This window comes from Mesoplodon densirostris, chromosome 2 (assembly GCF_025265405.1).
Source record: "Mesoplodon densirostris isolate mMesDen1 chromosome 2, mMesDen1 primary haplotype, whole genome shotgun sequence".
NCBI classification, from domain to species: Eukaryota; Metazoa; Chordata; class Mammalia; order Artiodactyla; family Ziphiidae; genus Mesoplodon; species Mesoplodon densirostris.
Window position 1 is genome coordinate 13,310,655 of NC_082662.1, and position 19,847 is coordinate 13,330,501.

Genomic DNA, 19,847 nt, shown 5'->3' on the forward strand with positions numbered 1-19,847 from the left:
CCTCTTGAGAGATGAAGGATGCTCCTATCCCCTCAGGTGTGTACACATCTCCAAGCTCATTATTCCCAGGTCCTTCCACTTTCTTGGGTGACATGGGTTTCAGTGAATATTGGCCTCCCTAGCACCTACTCCTCCTTTGCAGCAGCCATCAGATTCTACTTGGGGATCCATGGGGTTCCAGAGAATATAACCTGGTTCCAGAGATAAAGCACATGACTTAGGCTAGGTCTATTAGCACACACCATCCCTTGGCCACTGTGATCAGCCCAGAGGTAGCAATGTGACCCAAGCAGGTCTAAAACATCCCAGGACTTTGACAGGGAATGCTAGGACAAAGACAGTTCTCTTCTTCCATTTTGGATGTAAATGAAGAAGCCCCTGGAAGCCTTAGGATGAAGCCAATTATAGGGACAACAGAGTAGAGAAATGGAAAAAGCTGGGTTGTCAGTGACATCAATGAGCCACTGGATCAAGCCTTGCCTGAAGCCCATCCTGCCACTACACTTCTCAGTTGGCTGAGAAATGCCCCCCCACCCCCTCACCCCCCCCCCCCCACAGATATCCACATCCTAATCCCTGGAACCTGTGAATGTTATCTTATAGGACAAAGGCAGGGGAGGGGGGTTCTTTGCAGATGGGATTTAAATTAAGGATTATAGGATGGGGAGATTATCTGGGTGCGCCCCAAATGCAACCACATGTACTCTTTTTCTTTTTAATTTATTTATTTTATTTTTGGCTGCGTTGGGTCTTTGCCACTGCGCACGGGTTTTCTCCAGTTGTGGCGAGCAGGGGCTACTCTTTTTTTTTTTTTTGCGGTATGCGGGCCTCTCACTGTTGTGGCCTCCCCCGTTGCGGAGCACAGGCTCCGGACGCGCAGGCTCCGGACGCGCAGGCTCCGGACGCGCAGGCTCAGCGGCCATGGCTCACGGGCCCAGCCGCTCCGCGGCATATGGGATCCTCCCAGACCGGGGCACGAACCCGTATCCCCTGCATCGGCAGGCGGACTCTCAACCACTTGCGCCACCAGGGAGGCCCGCGAGCAGGGGCTACTCTTCGTTGCAGTGACCAGGCTTCTCATTGCGGTGGCTTCTCTTGTTGCCGAGCATGGGCTCTAGGCTCATGGGCTTCAGTAGTTGTGGCTCGCAGGCTCCAGAGCGCTGGCTCAGTAGTTGTGGCGCACGGGCTTAGCTGCACGTGGGATCTTCCCGGACCAGGGCTTGAACCCATGTCCCCTGCATTGGCAGGCGGATTCTTAACCACTGCGCCACCAGGGATGCCCCAACCACATGTATTCTTATAGGAGGGAGGCAGAGGGAGATTAGACAGACACACAAAGAAGGCAATGTGACCGCAGAGGCAGAGAGTAGAGTGATGCGGCCACAAGCCATAGAATGCTGGCAGCCACCAGAAGCTGGAAGAGGCCAGGAACCGTTCTCCCCTAGAGCACATCTCCTCTACAAGACAGAGCACAGCCCTGCCGACACCTGGATTTGGGCTCAATGATACTGATTTCAGACTTCTGGTCAGAATTGCGATAGAATAAATTTCTGTTGTTTTAAGTCATCTAGTTTGTGATAGTTTGTTAAAGAAGCTGTAAGAAAAAAATCCAAGAACTAACATATTCTCTTTAATATTTAAGACTATTTGAATACGATATTTTGTTCCTTGTGGCCAAAAGCAGTCTAACTGATATACAGCCCCTCTCTCACCCTCCTCTGGTTAAGAGGTGAACTCTACAGAAGGGCCAATCCCCGGTGGGAGGTAGCCAGAGACCCTCCTGATCTTTCGCTGGGGAAATAGGGCTGGGGTGGAGGCAGTACCAAAAGGCTCACAGACTCCAAGCAAAGGCATTATGGGACTTTATTTACAGACAGGTCCCAGCAGCCAGGGCCCACACAGGCTCGGGCCAGAAGACTCCAGATATATATACATGTACAGGTCCCAGCACCCAGCAGCACCAGAGCCATTGCCAGCCAGGTCCCTGCCAGAGGGACCAAGAATCAGGCAGTGTCGAGGGCAGGAAAGGGAGAGGGCCCCAGTCCTTGCCAGATATCAGAGGTCACAAGTTGTGGCCCCCAAGCCAGAGGAAGAAACTACCCTCGTCCCTGAATTGTGGACACTGAGGAGCAGGAGGACAGGGGAGGCCCCCTCCTGTGTCCAGCCTGTCCTCTCAACACCAGGTCTCGGAACAGAAGTCCCAGTGACAGCATCTTGGGGCATGGAGACACTGCGGGCCCCCTCCAGACCTGTCCAGGAGCCGGGCGTGGAGCAGGTGTCCCAGGCCATGGCTGCCCATCACACGGGGGGCTCCCCCAGTTTGCTGGTGGCACTTGTGATCCGCTTATTTTCCCGGAGGTTTCGGAGGCGGGCACTGAGGCTGCTGATCTCTTCCACGTAGGCCTGGGGCACCCACCCTTTCTCACCATCTGCCAGGCGGACCCCCTCCAGCCAGCCTAAGGGCACATAGGCCAGGCGTTGCATCAGTGGCATCAAAGGAACACCTGGGCTAGGTCTGCGAGGAAACACCTAGGCCCTGATACAAGCCTCGTCTGCAGCCCTGGGGCCGAGGTGACATCATCTCAGTATCCCCCAGATCCAGGAAGGAGCATGCCTCTAGCAGACTTGCAGATGAACTTCTGACCTGTTTTTCCTGACATCCTCTGAGAAGGGATTTCCCACTCTCCCTCATCAGTTACTCTCAATCCTAATCTTTGCAAGCAGGAAGTTCCTCCTCTTGTCTAACTTGATTCTTGCATGCTGTAGTTGATCAACACTTGCATAACCTTTTTCCTGTGCAGTCTTAGCTATCGAGCTACTTCCTGCCCACCGAAGCCCCATCAGGGCGGCCTTCCCAGGAGGCCCCTCTCACCATCACTGGTCCGGGTCCTCACTGCCAGAATGTCAGTCTTCTCCAAGGTCAGCTCGTCTGGCTGCAGCGCCTTGTATGTCCGGACACACTGAACCTGGGGGCGGTCTGAGAGCCCAAGGGAGAGTGAGGGAGTCCCCAGGGTAGGATGGGGCAGGGGGAGGCAGGGAGAGGCAGGAGCAGCAAATAAGGGGTGGGAGGGTAGTCTCTGCTGCTGCTGTTCCTCTGTCCACCCTGGCCACTCTTTTCCCTGACCCTAAACACAAGTTCTAGGTGAATCCAGTCTCTCCCGGCTTCAATACTGCTTCTGTGCCTGGGCTCTCATCTTCCCAGCTCAATTCAATACTTTGTTCCTGACTTCCTGGTCTAACTGCCCCCAGAAAGCCCCCACAAAACAGTAATGGTCCCTTTGTATGTCCCCTCATGCTACTCTGGTGTTCCCTCCAGTCCCTCCTTCTCAGCTGAGCTTCAAGCCACATCATTCCCCCATTTATAATCCTCCAGGGCTTCCCACTCTTCTTAGAATAAAATCCAAAGTCCTCCCCACAGCCTACAAAGCCCCACACAGTCTGGTGTGGCCCCCCTTGCTAACCTCCTCCCCTCCTGCATCTTCCCCTCTCTCCTTCGCTCATGAAGCTCAGCCACACTTGTCACCCTGCTGTTCCTCAAACACTCTAGGCTTCCTCCTCCTTCAGGGCCTTTGCACTGGCTGTTCCGCCTTCCAGGAATGATTTTCCCCAGATCTTTTCATGGCTGCCCCTCCCCATCCTTCAGGGGCCTTCCCTGACCACCTCTTTGGAGTGGGAAGTTTACCCTCCAACCCAAACAGGACCTCTAGCTCAAGTCAGAGAATCAGGTCCAGTCCAGGCCCTCAGCCCTTTCTACCTCCCTAGGTGGGCTGGGAGTATCGGGAAAACCACAGGCCTTGGGGCCAGACCAGCTTATTGGCTGTATGACCTTGCAGGTTACCTAACATTCCTGGGCCTCAGTTTTCTCAGATAGGAAAAATGAATAGGATTTTTGACTAATGACTAATAGGATCATCATGAGGATTAAATAAAATAAAGGCATATACAAATCCCCTAGCACCCTGGCACATGGAAGGTACTGGGTGGAAAAGAGTTCCCTACCTTCCCCTTCACTAGCTTAGCCTTAACACCCTCTCTCAGAAACCTTCCAAAGCTACCTGGTACCCACTATACCAAGATGCTCTCTGATTGGGCTGCACCCTAGCTTACCAGCCTCATTTCATACCCAGAGAAGCCTCTGGATCAACAGAGCAGATCCCTTATCCTACCACCCCCACCCCCATGCCCCAGCCACTCTGGTTTCCATCCTCTTTGCAACTGACGCAAGGCTAGAGACAGACCTGGGTTCCAGTCCCAGCTCTGCCACTTACTAGTTGAACTTGGACAAGTCACTTTACCTTTCTGAATCTGTTTTCTAACTTGGAAAATGGGGACGAAATGGGAGGATGGAAAAGGCTATGTCATCTCCAGGGTGCTACCCGTGCACGTGGAGGTTGGTCTGTCCTATGTCAAGCCTACCCATCCTTCAAGCTGTCACAGAGCTGCCCCTGCCTGCCCCAGGCCAGTTGGTCTCTCTTCGCACTAGCCCCGCTGGCAACAGGACACCCGGGGCTGGAGGAAAGGGGAGCGCAATGAGGTACCCAGCCCAGGGAATGTGGCTCCAGTGGGGGTGGGGGCCAGGCTGTTACCTTCCCCCTCGCTGATGACCTCCTTGTCCTCCTGGGGGGTAGAGGGGCACATGGCTGAGATCCATCGCTGCTTCTCACTTCTAGGGAAAGGGGGGCTGAGTTGTCACAACATGCAAAGTGCAGTCTCCCAGGGCCAGGGTGGTGAAACCGGAGCTGGGAGAACTGGGTACGACGTCCAGCCCTGGGACCCAGAATCAGGTCTTCTCTACCCCAGGGCCCACCCATGGCCCTGTTCCCAAGCCGGTGCCCCACCCAGCTCTGAGCATAAGAACAGAACAGGTGCAGGGCGCCCTGGATGCCAGCTCTGCCCACGTCCGGCCTTATGCCACCATCCTGAAGCCAGAGATAAAGGCCTTGTGCCTGCCGGGGGGTCCTCTCCCCGTACCCAAGCCCACTCACTCCGTCCGGGCCCTCAGTAGGAACTGGTGCTTCGTGTGCTGCCCATGGAGGAGTTGAAGGAGGAACACATGGCCAGGGATGCCCTGGAGCTTCAGGCTCAGGTCCTTCACCTGCAGCTCAGCCATCTTGGCGTGGACAAAGACGGCGAATTTCCCCAGCCTGCAGGACCAGAGGAGGCGAGGTCAGCCTGCCCCCACCCTCAGGACGAGGTGAATTCTGATTGGAAGAGAGGAGAAGGGGTCACCTGTCCCTCTAGGACCCTCCTCAAAGAAACTTGGCTGCACAGGGCACCGCTTCCCTGGCAGCCAGCAAAGTCCCTAAAAGGAACGGGGGTTCCATTCGTGCTGGCTCCCTGACAGAGGTGGAAGGTGATGGAGACCAGTCCCTGGCCCCCAGGCACACTTTCCACTTCTCTGAACCTCCTCCTGGAGGCTCTGTTCCGAAGAACCAACTGGGCAGCTCCCCTGATGAGATCTATGGACTGTTTCGTGTCTGACTCTCTAACCGGTAGAGAAGCTGAACTTTGTCTCATTTGCCGCTGTATCCCAGCACCCAATACTGCCAGGCCCACTGTTTGAGTCTGATAAACCCTTGTGGGAAGGATGGGTGGGTGGGTGGGTCAAGGATGTTCCATAAATTCCTTCATCTCAACCCATCTAAACAAAACCAGTATCTCCTACCCCAAACCAGGTCCCTTCACTGTTCCCCATTCCAGTGAAAGACGCCACCAAGTTGCCCAAAAGGAGACTCAGTCCTCATTCTCACCTCTTTCCTTCCTCTCCCCCGACACCCAACCGACAGCTGTGTCCTATCTGTCTATCTCCTTAATGTCCCCAGAATCCAGTTATCCCCAAGCCCATTACCACTTCTGGAGCATCTACTCTCATCTGGGCAGTTACAAGAGCTTCTGGTCTCTGCCCTTCCGGCCCATTCTCCAAATTGACCAAGAGTAAATATCACTCCTCTACTTAACTCCCCATGTTCCCTACTGCCTTCAGAAAGTCTAGCCTCTCTGCCATGACTTTCAACATCCCAACTTCCTTCTCCTGCCTTTCCCCTCTATAAATCCAGCCATACTAGGCTTCATCGTCTCCCAAACATACTCTGCTCTTATACCCTTCTGTGACTTGGCTATATCCCCCCAAATTCCTCTACCTGAAAAACTCCTACTTATCCTTCAAAAGCCAACTCAGATGCTCCTTCCTCTGTGAAACTTTACTGATTCTCACCCCACAACAGGGGGTACTGCAGTATACTACCCCCTTCCATCAAAACCCTGAACAGGTGGTTATCAGGATGTATTTTCACTGGTCTGAGAGCTCCTACACACTTTGGAGGGCCCAGTACAGAACAGGGATTCAGTGATGCTTCATTGAATGAATGAGTAAATCAGCAATGAACTCTTTTCACGGCATAAAGTGTCCATCCTTTTCATGGCATAAGATGTCCCATCCAGCCTTAAGGCTTACTTCATTCCAGAAGTCTCTCCCTCATCCCAAACGTATAATAATCAAGGCTAATACTGAGCGAATGTTCATTATGTACCAGGCACTCTGCTAAACTCTTCACATATTATTATCACATTGAATCTCCCTTCTATTTTACATATGGAAGACAGGATAGTACAATAGTTAAGAGCCTGGGATCTGGCATCAGACAGACCTGGCCTCCTCCTGGCTCCTGCACTTATTAGCTCCATGATCTTGAGAAAAACAAGGGAGACTACTTCTCAGGAAGATGATTAGAGGATTAAAGGGAACAATCCACATAGCATGCCTGGAACAGAATACACGCTCAGTAAATGTTGATTATTATCATTACGACTCAGGGGAGATTGGAACTCTACGGTTGTGCTTTTTTTTTTTGCTGTACGCGGGCCTCTCACTGCTGTGGCCTCTCCCGTTGCGGAGCACAGGCTCCGGACACACAGGCTCCGCGGCCATGGCTCGCGGGCCCAGCCGCTCCGCGGCATGTGGGATCTTCCGGGATCGGGGCACGAACCCGTGTCCCCTGCATCGGCAGGCGGACTCTCAACCACTGCGCCACCAGGGAAGCCCTACGGCTGTGCTTTTAATCTCTGCTCCAATTAGCTTAAGCTCAGAGCAGCTTCAAAGTTCTTGGCACACAGTTCAGCCCTTGATTCTCAGGTCCAGAAGATGGACTTGCCCTAGCTCTGCCTTTCCTAGGGGAACCTCCAAGGCTCAGGGTGCCCTGGTAGCACAGCCTGTCAGATGGACTGATTGTGAGCCCGTTGGTGGGGAAGAAGAGAGCTCCACTCTCATCTACACCCACCCCCGCCCCGACTCACTCCTTCCTCCGGGACAGCAGCAGGCAGTCATTGAAGAGGTGCAGGTAGACCGCCTTGCTGGACAGCTTCAGCTTGGCAGGGGGTGCTGCGGGCAGTGGGGCCAGCTCCACCAGCTCCCCGTGCCGAACCAGCCAGCGGGCCTGCGAGATCAGCGGGAAGATCTGGGAGGATAGAGGAGGCAAGGGGGAGCCCAGGTCAGGCCGGGGGCAGCAGGGCAGGGAGCACAGGGCAGGGGATGGGAGGGCTGGACGGTGATGAACTGGCTTGCAGCCCCCAGGGAAGGAGGAGACAGGGCTGCCCCTTCGCGTGCCCCATCCTATCAGCGGAGGCCATGCACCTTGCCCTCAAAGTGGATCTTCTTGCTCAGGTGGATGAGCTCCTCTGTCCTCTTCATGGACTGCACGCTGGCATTGCACTCTTGCACCAGCTGGGGAGACCAGAGGTGGGTCACCTGCAGCGCCCCCTACCCCGGCTCCCAGAGCCCAGCCTCAGGCTCCCACCTGGGGACCAGAGACTCTGAAGGCTGGGGCTCCTTTAGAGGCACACAGGGATTCCGGGGAGGCCCTTGGAAGCCAGACATCCCCTGCCCTGCCGAGCTCACCTCCTTGAGTGCATTGAAGGCCTTGGTGGCCATGTCTTCGTCTTCTGAACCCTGTGCTGTCCGCTTCAGGATGTTCTGGAGGGTGGAGTCGGCACAATGAAGCAGGCTGTGACCTCTCCCAGTGACCCTGCCCAGCTGTGGGTGCCCGGAAGGGGCTGTGGAGGGCATAGCAGCATCTCCCCCACCCAGCCCTCCCCACAGCCTGGTGCCCTCTAGGTACCTCCACCAGCATCTTGAGGCGGGTGATCCTCTGAAACGGCAGGATGAGGAAGGAGGTGAGGGGCAGACGCTGGCACACGGGAGACTCCTCCAGGCGAGCCAGGATGCTGGGGAACTTGGGGTTCTCCAGGCTGGAAAATGGGGAGAAGGGAGGGTCTGCGATCACAGGTGACCCTGAACTTCTGGATCCACGACTCCGGCCACCCCATTTGTCCTTGAGGTTCGTTCTCAGGTCTAGCATTCTCCTGGCCAGAGAGCCCTTTTCAGGTACCCCTCCCCTCCCAGGTCACCCTTCCTCACCCAGTCCTCTGCACCTACTGCTGCCTGAGACTCCCCTGTCCTCCCCCACCTCCCCTTTCAGAGCCCCCAGCCCTACAGCAGCCGCTGGTAGGTGCGCTCCTGATAGGCCTGGTTGGTGACATAGGGCAGGTAGACGCGGCGGAAGGCCGGACAGTGGTGCAACACAATGTCGCACACGCTGAAGCGCAGGACATCAGCCTCCAACCGCTGCTCCAGGTCCTGTAGGAACCTGAAAGGTCAGAGAGGGGTCAGGGCCAGCACCAGGATGAGACCCCAGATATGGGAGCCCGGGCTCGGTCCCGGACTCCCGGCGAGGCCAGACCACTCCCTCACCTCTCGCTGGTGCTCTTGACCTCGGGCAGTTTGGAGAACAGCCACTGCTTGTCCTGCACCCCCAGACACTCACTCAGCTCGGCCGAGCCTAAGAAGTGGCCCACGGCCACCGACAGGCTGTGGATGTATGAGGCCTCGGACGTAATCAGCTCAAATTTGGCCTGAGGGCGGACGCAGGGTTGAAAAGGCAGAACCAGCCCACGCTGAATGCGACCGCTTCGCCCACCACGCACACCCCAAGCCCTGGACACCACCTCTTTAGACGTAGCTGCACTCCCGTGTCGCCTCCCCTTCTCTAGCCTCACCCAGGATCTGGCGCCAGATGGGGTTCGGAGACACGCCCCCTGCTTCTAGCGATGGTCCAAACCCTACTGCAGCCCTGGTTTGCGCCCCTAGCTCCGCCCATCCAGCCGGGCCCTAGTCTTCTGATGGCCCTGCCCCTCCCTGGTGCGCCCTCCCATTAGCCCCGCCCTCCTGCCGACCCCGCCCCTGCTCTTCTTCTCGCTCGGTCCTGCGCGCACCTTGCGTTTTGCGCTCTGCATGGCTTCCCCATCCCAGTCCCCGCTTTCAGTGATCTCTGTCATAAGGCCCAGCCTGATTCCGCCCTTCCTCTGGCCCTGCCCTATCCTAGGCCTTGCCCCGTTGACACCGCCCCTCCATCGAGCTTCCCCACTCGCCTTTGGCTCCAGGGCTCCTGCGTCCTCGCTTGCATCCAGCCTCACCTTTGTCGTGTTCTAGACCCATCTTCCCCATTGACAGCCCCTCTTTTGTGGCCCCTCTTTCCCCGCTGGATCCCATGCCCACCTACTGCAGTTTGTAGTCCCGCTGGCCGGGTACCCCTGCGGCCCGGGTCGCCGCAGAGTCCGCGGACCACCTACTCCTGACCCCGCCCCTTATGTTGCCCCGGCCTCTTTGGGCCCCAGGACCGCCTCCCACGGCTGGCAGTCCCGCCGGCCCCGCCCGCCGGGTCCCGGCGCCCACCTCCTGCAGTTTACAGTCGAGCAGGCTCAGCGTAGCGAGGACGCCGCTGCCGCGCACGTCGGGGATGTCTTGCCACAGCGAGAAGGTGGAGCCTCGCGCCGAGCGCTGCGCCCGGAAGGAGCTGCTCGGGGAGAGGTTGGCGCGGGGCGGCCCGGGCCCCTCCTCCGTGCCCTCGGCCTCGTCCCCCGGGCCCTCCTCCTCGCGCTGCTGCCGCCGCAGTTCACGGGCGCTGGCCACGTCGCTATATTCTTGGTAGAGGACCGCTGGGCGGGGAGAGGGGCGGGGGAGGGCCGTGGGGCGCCCGCCAGCCCTGCCCGGCTCTTCCCAGGCTCCCCCGAGGGCCCGCCTCACTTAACCAGCCTTTCCGATGGTTCGGATAGCGGGACTCAGTGAATTCATTAATTCACTCACTCATTCCACAAACACTACTTGAGCACCAATTGCGTGCTAGCCCCTGTGCTGGATACTGAGAGTTCAATTCTCTCCCTCTCACAAGAGCCCTACCTCTCAACTCTCCAAACCCCAGTTTCCCAGTACGCCAAAGCCCCCAGACCCTTCCTCGGTGACCCCCTCCCACGTACAGTTAAGGAGGAACCGTGACTGGCGCCGCTCGCTGGCGCTCCTGGAACCCGGAGCCGGCTCTTCCTGTGCATCTAGCCTAAGAAAGGGAGTGTCAGGGCCCTTCTTCACCTGTACCCCGCCTCGGACCCAAGGCCGCAGTGGGAGGTGGTACCTGGGCTCGGGCCAGCTGCCACGGCCCCCGCTCAGGTCAACAAGAGCCGGCATCACCATAGCGTCCACCCGCATCTCTACACTGCGCGACTCTCTTCCAGACGCTTTCCCTGGAGGGGGCAAGAGCTGAGGGAGGGTGGCCCCAAGGGTGGCGCTGGGCACCGGGGCACCACCACACTCCAGTTGACCAGGCCCCAGTCTCAGGTATCCAGTGAGCGTGAGCTGTGCCCCACCCCGCGTCTGGCTCTTGGGCTGCTCTTAGGGCCCAGGGGAGGAGGCTGTACCTTCCCGGGCAGCTCCAGGGCCTGACCCTGGGGTCAGTGCCCTGGCTGCCGAATTCCGTCCCAGGCGCAGGGAAGAGTGCAACCGGGTCATCAGCTCAGAGGCTGAGAAGCGCCTCCGCTCAGGCCCCTCGAGGCCCACTCGGGTGGGCCCAGGCAGCTCCAGCGGCCTAGGCTCCGCTGTGCTCAGGGCCTGTTCTGTCGCCTGGCGTGGCTCCAGGAAGACAGCATGGGCCTCAGGGCTGCCAAGGGCCTCTTCTTGCTGGTACACCCGCATCTTGCGCCCTGCAGGGGGGGGTGGGGTGAGAGCATAGGCTGGCATCCACTGGGGTCTCTCCTCTCCTCCCTGCCACCGCTCTGTGGCCCTGAGCATCAGGGGGACGTGACTATGAGAAAGGCCAATGTTTTTGCCAGGTTCTTTCCCCAGAGTAATGGGATCAACAAGAGGGGCAGAGAGGAAGCAAAGTGCCTGACTGCAGTCGGCAAAGGGTGGGCAAAGGACCAGGGAGGCCAGGCCAGCCACTCACTGTGTAACCTCAGACAAGTCACTTGCCTCCCCTGAGCCCCAGTTCCCTTATCACTAAAATCTATCACTTGTCCCACCTATTTGGGGAATTTGAGGGCTTACGGGTCCTAAAAGAGCCACCCAACCTCTTCCCCATCCTCCTCACCAGGCCACCACCCCCCTCACCCTGAGTGACTCACAGGCTGACTTCTTCTCTGAGCCGTGGCTGGCCCGGCGCTGTGGCTGTAGGTGCTGGGAACTCCAGGGTCCCTCCAGAGCTGGGGACTGGGCACTAGGACAGTGTGGCCAGCTGCCAGCCCTGCTGGGCCGCATTCCCCCACTGGTAGAGATCTCGGTGTCTGGGCCTCCTGGGGATGGTGGCCATAGCAGCCCTTGGAGAGGAGCAGGGGTCCCCAGAGACCAGCGGCTGCCAGGTGCCTGCAGCTCCTCTGGAGCGACGGGGAAGAGATCCAGACACACAGGGCTTGGGGGCTGCAGGGTGGGCAACTCCGCAAAGGACAGACTCTCCTGCTGGCACACAGCTACTGGGCGGTGGGCAGTGCCAGGTGGCCCAGCCAGATGGGACTGGAGGGTGGGAGGTGGCCCACAGTCCATTCCTCCTTTGATCTGCCACCCACCTGGGCCTGCAGGGGAGAAGGCATCAGAGCGAGACACAGGACAGCAGGGCTGGCCAGTAAGCACCATGTCCTGGAGACCTGGACAAAGCCTTGTGTACTCACATCTGTACAAGCACACACACACCTTATTATATAGTAATAGCTAATGCTTACTTGGCACGTACTGAATGACAGGCCAAGTACTTTACACATCTTGTTTCATTTAATCCTCACAACCCCGAGCTGGTGCTATTATTAGCCCCGTTTTATAGGTGACGAAAGTGAGGCACAGAAGTTGTTATTTGGTAAATAATGGAGCCAGGATTCAAACCCAGGCAGTCTAGCTTCTGAGTCTGTGCTTTTAAGCACCTTGCACATTTCCTAACTCTCACTGACATGCAATCAGACATACAGATACACACGTTGTCACACAAACCCACGTCTGTTCCATGCACATCCACACACATTTTCTTCCAAGTATACACATTGACATACATACTTTTGCAGATATACTCAGACATTTCTAATTCGCAGGCTCACACATTCACACACACTTTTTTATACAAGTACATATATTCACTCAGACTTTCACAAACACATGATGACCCATCAGATATTTACATATCCACTCAAGTTTTCTCACACTCCTGTTCCATTCACACTCACACACCATGATGCAGATACAAACACACAGGCCCAGAAATCCTTGCTTTGGTGTTACCCAACCTCCCCTCCCGTGCCCAGAGTTGTAGCCTTTAGTGCTGAGAGGTGCCCACACCCATGCCAAGCTGGCTGGGAGGGTCACACACTGGCAGGCGGGCCACCACACAGATCAGACTGGGCCCTCCCAAGAGACGAGCAGGGAAGTGCCCCAGCCCCTCAGCTTAGGGTGAGGGAGGGGTTCTTCCCTACCCCAGCTCCCAGCCCCAGGATCGGGCCAGGCTGAATGGGTCCTCTCTGGGCAGGACGTCGTCCCGAGGGAGGCTGCCGGAGCCTCAGGACAGGTCTACTGATCAAGGGGTCTGAGCCCCCCAGCCCTTGCCCCGTGGCCCTTTGCTGGCTGCCCTCCTGCAGCCCCTCACCTCTCCAGCCAAGGCCCACTGCTGATGTTGTTCGGCTGCTCCGGCAGGGGAAGCCCTCTCTCTTCCCAGCTGGCTGGGGGAGATCCCACCCAGACAAAGAGTTTGATTCATCAAACCCTGTGGTAAGGCAAGCGGGTAGGGAGGGAGGGAACAGGCAGCGGGCTGGGCGGGGGCATACCCTAGCCTGGCCTCGCTGTGGGCAGGCTGGGCAGCGAGGACCCCCCAGAGGCCCCTTCAGGCCAAAGGGGCAGTGCCCAGCCTCGTAGGGCCAGGAGACCCAGGAGACAGAGACTGAGAGACCGAGGGACTGAGACCTGGAAAACTGAGACCCTTTAGACAGCAACCCAGAAACCGAGACCCCAAAGCACTCAAAACCAGAAAACCACAGACGCTGAGACATTCAGGGACCCAGAGATGGAGACACAGAGAGAGACACTGAAAATTTCAGACAGACCAGATATTCAGAGACAGATGTGAAGCCCGGAAAACCTCGGGGAGACAGATGGGCAAATGTTTCATGCCACGCAGGATTGCCAGTCTCATGGGGAAGCCAAAAATGAAAACAGTTACAATCCAGGTTGGCAAGAGCCAACCCAGAGGAACCGTCAGATTAGGGTGCTGGGCTCCGCTCAACCCGGGCATTCCAGGAAGGCATCCTGGAGGAAGTAAGAGTGAACTGTTCTGGCTGAAATACCTAAGGACCCAGTCCACAGAGATAGGGAGAAAGCCTCGGCATGAGAGAAACAGTGACAGTGTCAGTGACCCTGGGAGAGAGGGAAAGAGGGGAGGACCCAGTGGAGGACAGCTGGATCTGTGACTGGGTCCCACTCTCTGCAGTCCCTCAACCTGCTTCCTCCTGCTTTCTCATCCCCTGCCTGGAGTCCAGGTAGGGTGGCTGCTTCTGAGGAACAGTTACTTCTCTAGACCCTCCCCACATGGAGCAAGTCTCTTCTTATCTGGTAAATGGGACAGTCATGCTTCAAAACGCTAATAGGAGAATTAAGAATAATGCAGCGGGGGCTTCCCTGGTGGCGCAGTGGTTGAGAGTCCGCTTGCCGATGCAGGGGACACGGGTTCGTGCCCCGGTCGGGGAAGATCCCACATGCCACGGAGCGGCTGGGCCCGTGAGCCATGGCCGCTGAGCCTGCGCGTCCAGAGCTTGTGCTCCGCGACGGGAGAGGCCACAACAGTGAGAGGCCCGCATAGTGCAAAAAAAAAGAAAAAAAAGAATAATGCAGGGGGACTTCCCTGGCAGTCCAATGGTTAAGACTCCTCGCTCCCAATGCAGGGGGGCACAGGTTCAATCCCTGGTCGGGGAACTAAGATCCTGCATGCCTCACGGCGCAGCAAAAAAAAAAAGAAGAAGAATGCATATCAAGCACCTATCACATAGTGGGAGCTTTGCAGTTGATAGTCATTCTTCTGAGTGTTATTAGTGTTTCTCTAGTCAGAGGGATGGCTTCAGCCATCACAGAGTTAGGGAAACTGAGGCAGTGAGGGTGAGACACACCCTATTTTGTAGGAGCATGTGGCAGGAGACACAGGGGACCACTGCCCACCAGACAGGTCTCTTTCTCTGCTGGAATCAGAAGTCCTTAACACAGAAGTCCCACTTGCTTCTGTGGGTACACATGTGCAAGAATACACACTCTGCTCCCTTGTATTCTGGGAGATTCTCTCCACTTGGGTTCTGGAAGCCCCTAGAGGGCAGGGAGGAACCCCCTGCCCTTGTCAGTTGCAGGGATAAATGAGCAAAACATGGAACCCTTGGGGCAGGAGTACCCCCAATTTAAAAAAAAAATTTCTTTTTTTGGCCATGCCACGCGGCATGCGAGATCTTAGTTCCCTGACCAGGGATCGAACCTGTGCCCCCTGCCGTGGAAGTGCAGAGTCCTAACCACTGGACCACCAGGGAATTCCAAGGAGCACCCCCTATTAAAGCCTCAGAGGAGAAGGCTGGGTAAATGGAGGGGGCGTGTAAGGCTTCCTCAGGGGCCACAAGCTGGAGGCAGGTCCTTAGGGAGGAAGTCAGGAATGGGTCAGCCTCCACCTCCGTCCAGGCCAAGGGACAATGAGAATGACCCATCTAGCCAGGATGCCAGCCCTGTGGCCTTCCATGGATGTGGTCCACTCAGCCTCAATGCTGGGGACCAAGGAGGGGCAGAACTATGTTCATAGTGTTTATAGCTTATCTCTGCTAGAAAAAAAAGAAAAAAAAAACCTCAGGAAGAGACTGGCCCCAGGTAACAGAGGGACGTTACCTGCCCAAGACATTGTCACAGGATACTCTAGTGCCCACTAGGCAAGGGTCATTCTGGAACCCACAGGGGAAAACCCCTGCCAACGTTCAAGGCCCTGTGTTGACACTGGCCTTAGGCAAATCATAGCCTGTGTCTGGGCCTGTGTGTGCCCATCTGTAGAGCAGCCCCTAGGGCCCCTCTCAGCCACCCCATCTAGGAAACTTTGGTCATCATGAGTATCTCTGCAGGCTGAGAAGGATGGGCAGGGCCAGAAAGGGTCCCATCCAGTGGGCACTGCTAATCACATGGACAATGGGCCCACTTGGCAAGGCTGGCAGGGAAGGTCCCTGGACACTACTATGGTCCGGAGAAAGCATCTCTGACCTCCTGTGCCCAGCTTTTCCCTTCCCCCTCCCTGGTGCCCCCTGCCCAGCTGCCCGAGGAGTAGGGCCCTGCCAGGGCCCCTCTTCTCCTTAAGGGACAAGGCCAAGTAGGAGGTCATGACTGGAAAGGGAATCCAGGCCAAGCAGGCTGTGGAGCCCCAAGAGGCCTTAAGTGTGTGGGAGCCAGGATCAGAGGCCAGGCAGGCTGCACAAAGGACTCACTTGGGAAGACTGGCGGGAGGAGGATGGGGTTGCTGGCAGCCAGGTGGGGCCCTACCTCAGCCAGGGAGCTCCGTCCAGCCTCCAGCACGGTCCAGGGCTCCAGGACACCCTGGGAGCTCTGGGGTTGCAGCCGGGTCCTCAGGGGGCGATGTCAGCATGGCCCCTGAGCCAGGCAATGCAAGCTCCCGGGTATTGTGTGGGGCAGGGATAAGGGGAGGCAAGGGCGGAGGGAACCTTGCGGGCGGGCAGGCGGCTGTCTCAACGTGCCTGCTCCCCGCCCCCCTTTCCCAGAACCGGTTTGGCCAGTCTGAGGTACAAGAGGGGGGCTGGAACAATGGGAGTCCTATGCCCAGGAGAGGCTTTGAAGGACCCCAGACCGACATCCTAAAGATGGGGGAGGCACTGTTTTTCCTCCCAGGGGACAGACAGGTCACCCCTCTTCTGGAGCTTCCCAAATGTGAGATGTGCTCAGGGGGCTTCTTGGGGCTGGGGAGCATCCTGGGAGTTTTGCAGAGAAACTCCCAAGCCTTGGTCTCCTCAGGGATCCTGAGAACTCTGCAGTGTGCTGATCCTCTCTGAGCCTGCTACAGCATCTATAAAGGGATCACTCATCTCTATGGTTGGGAGACGAAAATCCTGAAAGCCAGTGATGTGACGCACCTGGCGCCATCCTGGCCATCGTCCCAGCATCACAGCTCCTCGTGAATGATCTATCCTCCCCGGCTACCTGCAGTGACCCACAACAGCCTCCTCCACCAGACTTCCCAGACTCTAGACCACACTGAATGAGCCCTCAAAAAACCAATGCAGTGTCCCGAATGGATAAAGAAGATGTGGCACATATATACAATGGAATATTACTCAGCCATAAAGAGAAACGAAATTGAGTTATTTGTAGTGAGGTGGATGGACCTAGAGTCTGTCATACAGAGTGAAGTAGGTCAGAAAGAGAAAAATAAATACCGTATGCTAACACATATATATGGAATCTAAAAAAAAAAAGAGGTTCTGAAAAACCTAGGGGCAGGTCAGGAATAAAGACACAGATGTAGAGAATGGACTTGAGGACACGGGGAGGGGGAAGGGTAAGCTGGGACGAAGTGAGAGTGGCATGGACATATATACACTACCAAATGTAAAATAGCTAGTGGGAAGCAGCCACATAGCACAGGGAGGTCGGCTCTGTGCTTTGTGACCACCTAGAGGAGTGGGATAGGGAGGGTGGGAGGGAGATACAAGAGGGAGGGGATAGGGGAATATATGTATACCTATAGATGATTTACTTTGTGATACAGCATAAACTAACGCACCATTGTAAAGCAATTATACTCCAATAAAGATGTTAAAAAAAAAATTCAAATAGCCCAGTGGTATGCAATCTTCGCATGCCTTTTTTTTTTTTTTTTTTTGGCCACACAGTGAGGCTTGTGGACTCTTAGTTCCCCGACCAGCAATTGAACCCCCTGCCCTGGCAGTGAAAGCGCCGGAGTCCTAATGGACCACAGGGAATCCCCTTTGCATGCCATTTATTTGAGCAGTTGGTAATTGCCAGATACTTAATATGAAGATGTATACAAATACTAATACTCACGTTGCTAATAACTCTTATTGTACACTCACTGTGTGCCAGGCAGTGTTCTGAGCACTTCACATAAATAATCATTTAATATCCACCACAACCCTACAAGATAGATACTGTTACTGCTCCTACTTACCAGATGAGGACATGAGCCTTGTACATGTTAAGTACATTATCACATTTAAATGTCTCATCAGTTCTATGAAGTCCCTATCTTACAAATGATGAAATTGAACTTGCCCAAGGTCACACAGCAAATAAAAGTCAGAACGAATATTCAGACCCAGGTCTGTGACTCCACCACCAATCTGTGCCCTTAACTACTGCCCAGTACTGCCTCACCAGGCTTTGGGGAGGATCTGGTGAAAAGTGTGTGAAAGTCCACTGGGAGGTGTCTCAGCTGACCTAACTATAAACACTTTCATTATTGTTGACACACTACAGGCCTTGATGAGCATACAGGGCAGGAGGTCCACGCCCAGACCCTAATGAGCTCTCCCTTACCAACTGCTGACCATTCAGTTCAGAGAGGTTAGGTCCCTTCACTCCTTCATATCCACTTCGCCCCCCAGAGCACAGTCACATAATGAGGAGACACTGCACAGAGTGGTTGGGGACCAGGTGTCCATGGAGAGGTGGCACGCTGGGGCGCAGAGAGGATTATTGTCAGCGTTGCACATAGAGCAGGACACTGGAAACATGAAGAGGGAGGCAATGCAGGACTAGGGGTCTTCAGAGAACCCCAGCCCTCTCATCCCAACTCCAGGGCCGACCTTGGGGCCGCTGGCCAAGGTACTGCCCAGACCCCTAGCTGGAAGCAGAGGACCCCAAAGGAGGGAGGATCCTGGGGGAACTAGGGTCTTGGAAGGGCAATCTCTCCTCACTCGACCCTGCGTCCTGGGCTCTGGGGACAGCGCCCTTGCTGCAGTGGACGGAAAGCAAGCCTAGGTCAGGCTGAGCAGGAGGGCCCTCCAGAGCAGAAGCGACAGTGGTGGAAACAGTGTAAAAGAAGGGGCGTGGCGTGCGCGGAGCTGGATGAAGAGGGAGGCCAGGCGAAAATCTGAGGGCAAGGGGCCAATCCTCCCCCTGGGCGAGGCCAAACAAGAGGGCGGGGCAAGAAAGCAGAGCATAGGCCTGGGAGCAGGCAGAGGGGCGTGGTCAGAGGGGTGGGGCCAGGGTCCTTGGGCAGCGCTAACCGAAAGTAGCGCCCCCCTGTCGTCCTCCAGCGCCTGCTTGGCCAGGTAACGCTCGCGCTTTATCTTGGTAGCCAGGGCGGCTGGCACGTCGGGCACGAGACAGGCGATGAGGCCCAGGAAGAACACCACGTGCTGGGGAGAAGGAGGGGCAAAGAGAATGACTGCTTTAGCAATCTTAATCTGCCGAGCGTTCACTAAATGCAAGGCACTATTCTGAGGGTTTCCGGGTATTCATTAAGTTAATCCTCACAACAACTCTAGGAGATGAGTAAATTACTTCCCCTGTTTTACCTGTAAAGAAACCGAAGCATAGAGGTTCTCATTTGCCCAAAGACACAGAGGTATAATTCGAACCCCTTAACACTAGGGATCCTGTTAGAATCAGAGCTAGAGAAAGAGGATCTTGAGCAAAGCTGGAAGGAGCTCCAGGGCTGTTGCCAAGAGATAATAATAGTAGTGGTCGTGACATTAATTCACTGAGCACCCACTATGCTGTGCAAGTACTTGCCACTGAATCTTCGTAGCGACCCTAGGAAGTAGATCCTATTCTGCAATATACCCCGTTTACAGCCAGTCGGCCGCACAGCCTGAACTTGTACCCGGATCTGCCCGACGCACAGATGGCTGAGCCTACCTCGAAGGCGATGATGAAGGCCAGACGCACAGCCAGCAGCTTCCAGCAGAAGAGGGTGAGATTCCTCTGAGCGTCGCGAAAGCCCTTGTACCTGGGTTGAGGAGGGCGCGGGGTCCCGCGAGGTTCTCGACTCCGCGACCGGCACTCCCACCCCTCCCCACCCTAGAGCCTGGCCCTGCCAGGTTAGCAGTACCCTCAGCCAGCTCTGCCCTCTAGCACACCCCCTAGACTCAGCTTCCTGCCCTCCCAGTTAGGCCCCGCCCAACCCCTCCCACAAACTCATTGCCCCGCCTCCAGATTCAGCACCCCGCCCCCAGCCAGGCCCAGCGGGTCCGCAGACTCAGGGCTCCGCCCCTCCCAGGCAGGCCCCGCCCCACCGCGTTCAGCCCCGGCCAATGGTTCTCCCACCTGCAGGGCGTGTGGTTGCCCTAGGCCAGGTAAGCAGGGGGTGCGGGCGCCAGCATGAAGTTCACGTAGCCGCACAGCTGGCTGTGGTGTTCTTACTGGTACAGCAGACGTGGCAGGAAGTCCGAGGTGAAGGCGATGAGGAAAGCCTGCAAGGGGGCTTCACAGGAAGGCCGTTCCGCCTTTCAGGGCCCAGTCTCCTAACTCATCCCCGCCCAGGTCCAGCCCCACGCCCGCAGGCAGG

At 56.4% G+C, this 19,847-nt stretch overlaps 1 protein-coding gene across 5 annotated transcripts; it reads right to left on the minus strand.

The window, feature by feature from the left end:
* Window positions 1–1,039: 1,039 nt before the first annotated feature.
* Window positions 1,040–19,407, minus strand: ARHGEF19 (Rho guanine nucleotide exchange factor 19). 5 transcript variants are annotated; one of them, XM_060080122.1, is made up of 17 exons: window positions 19,199–19,407; window positions 18,565–18,696; window positions 11,446–11,889; window positions 10,744–11,025; window positions 10,461–10,569; window positions 10,309–10,385; window positions 9,728–9,990; window positions 8,747–8,907; window positions 8,490–8,642; window positions 8,115–8,244; window positions 7,895–7,969; window positions 7,631–7,720; window positions 7,294–7,454; window positions 4,986–5,144; window positions 4,587–4,666; window positions 2,873–2,977; window positions 1,917–2,456 (listed from the first exon to the last, which is right to left on the minus strand). In XM_060080122.1, the coding sequence occupies exons 3-17, from the start codon at window positions 11,858–11,860 to the stop codon at window positions 2,299–2,301; spliced, it is 2,418 nt and encodes an 805-aa protein (XP_059936105.1). In that variant the 5' UTR covers window positions 11,861–11,889; window positions 18,565–18,696; window positions 19,199–19,407; the 3' UTR covers window positions 1,917–2,298. The 5 variants fall into 5 exon arrangements, with proteins under 5 accessions (XP_059936082.1, XP_059936105.1, XP_059936092.1 ...); XM_060080109.1 differs by lacking the exon at window positions 19,199–19,407 and adding an exon at window positions 17,873–18,059 and having other exon boundaries at window positions 18,565–18,639; XM_060080118.1 differs by lacking the exons at window positions 18,565–18,696; window positions 19,199–19,407 and adding an exon at window positions 12,945–13,018.
* Between the last annotated feature and the right edge of the window lie 440 nt (window positions 19,408–19,847).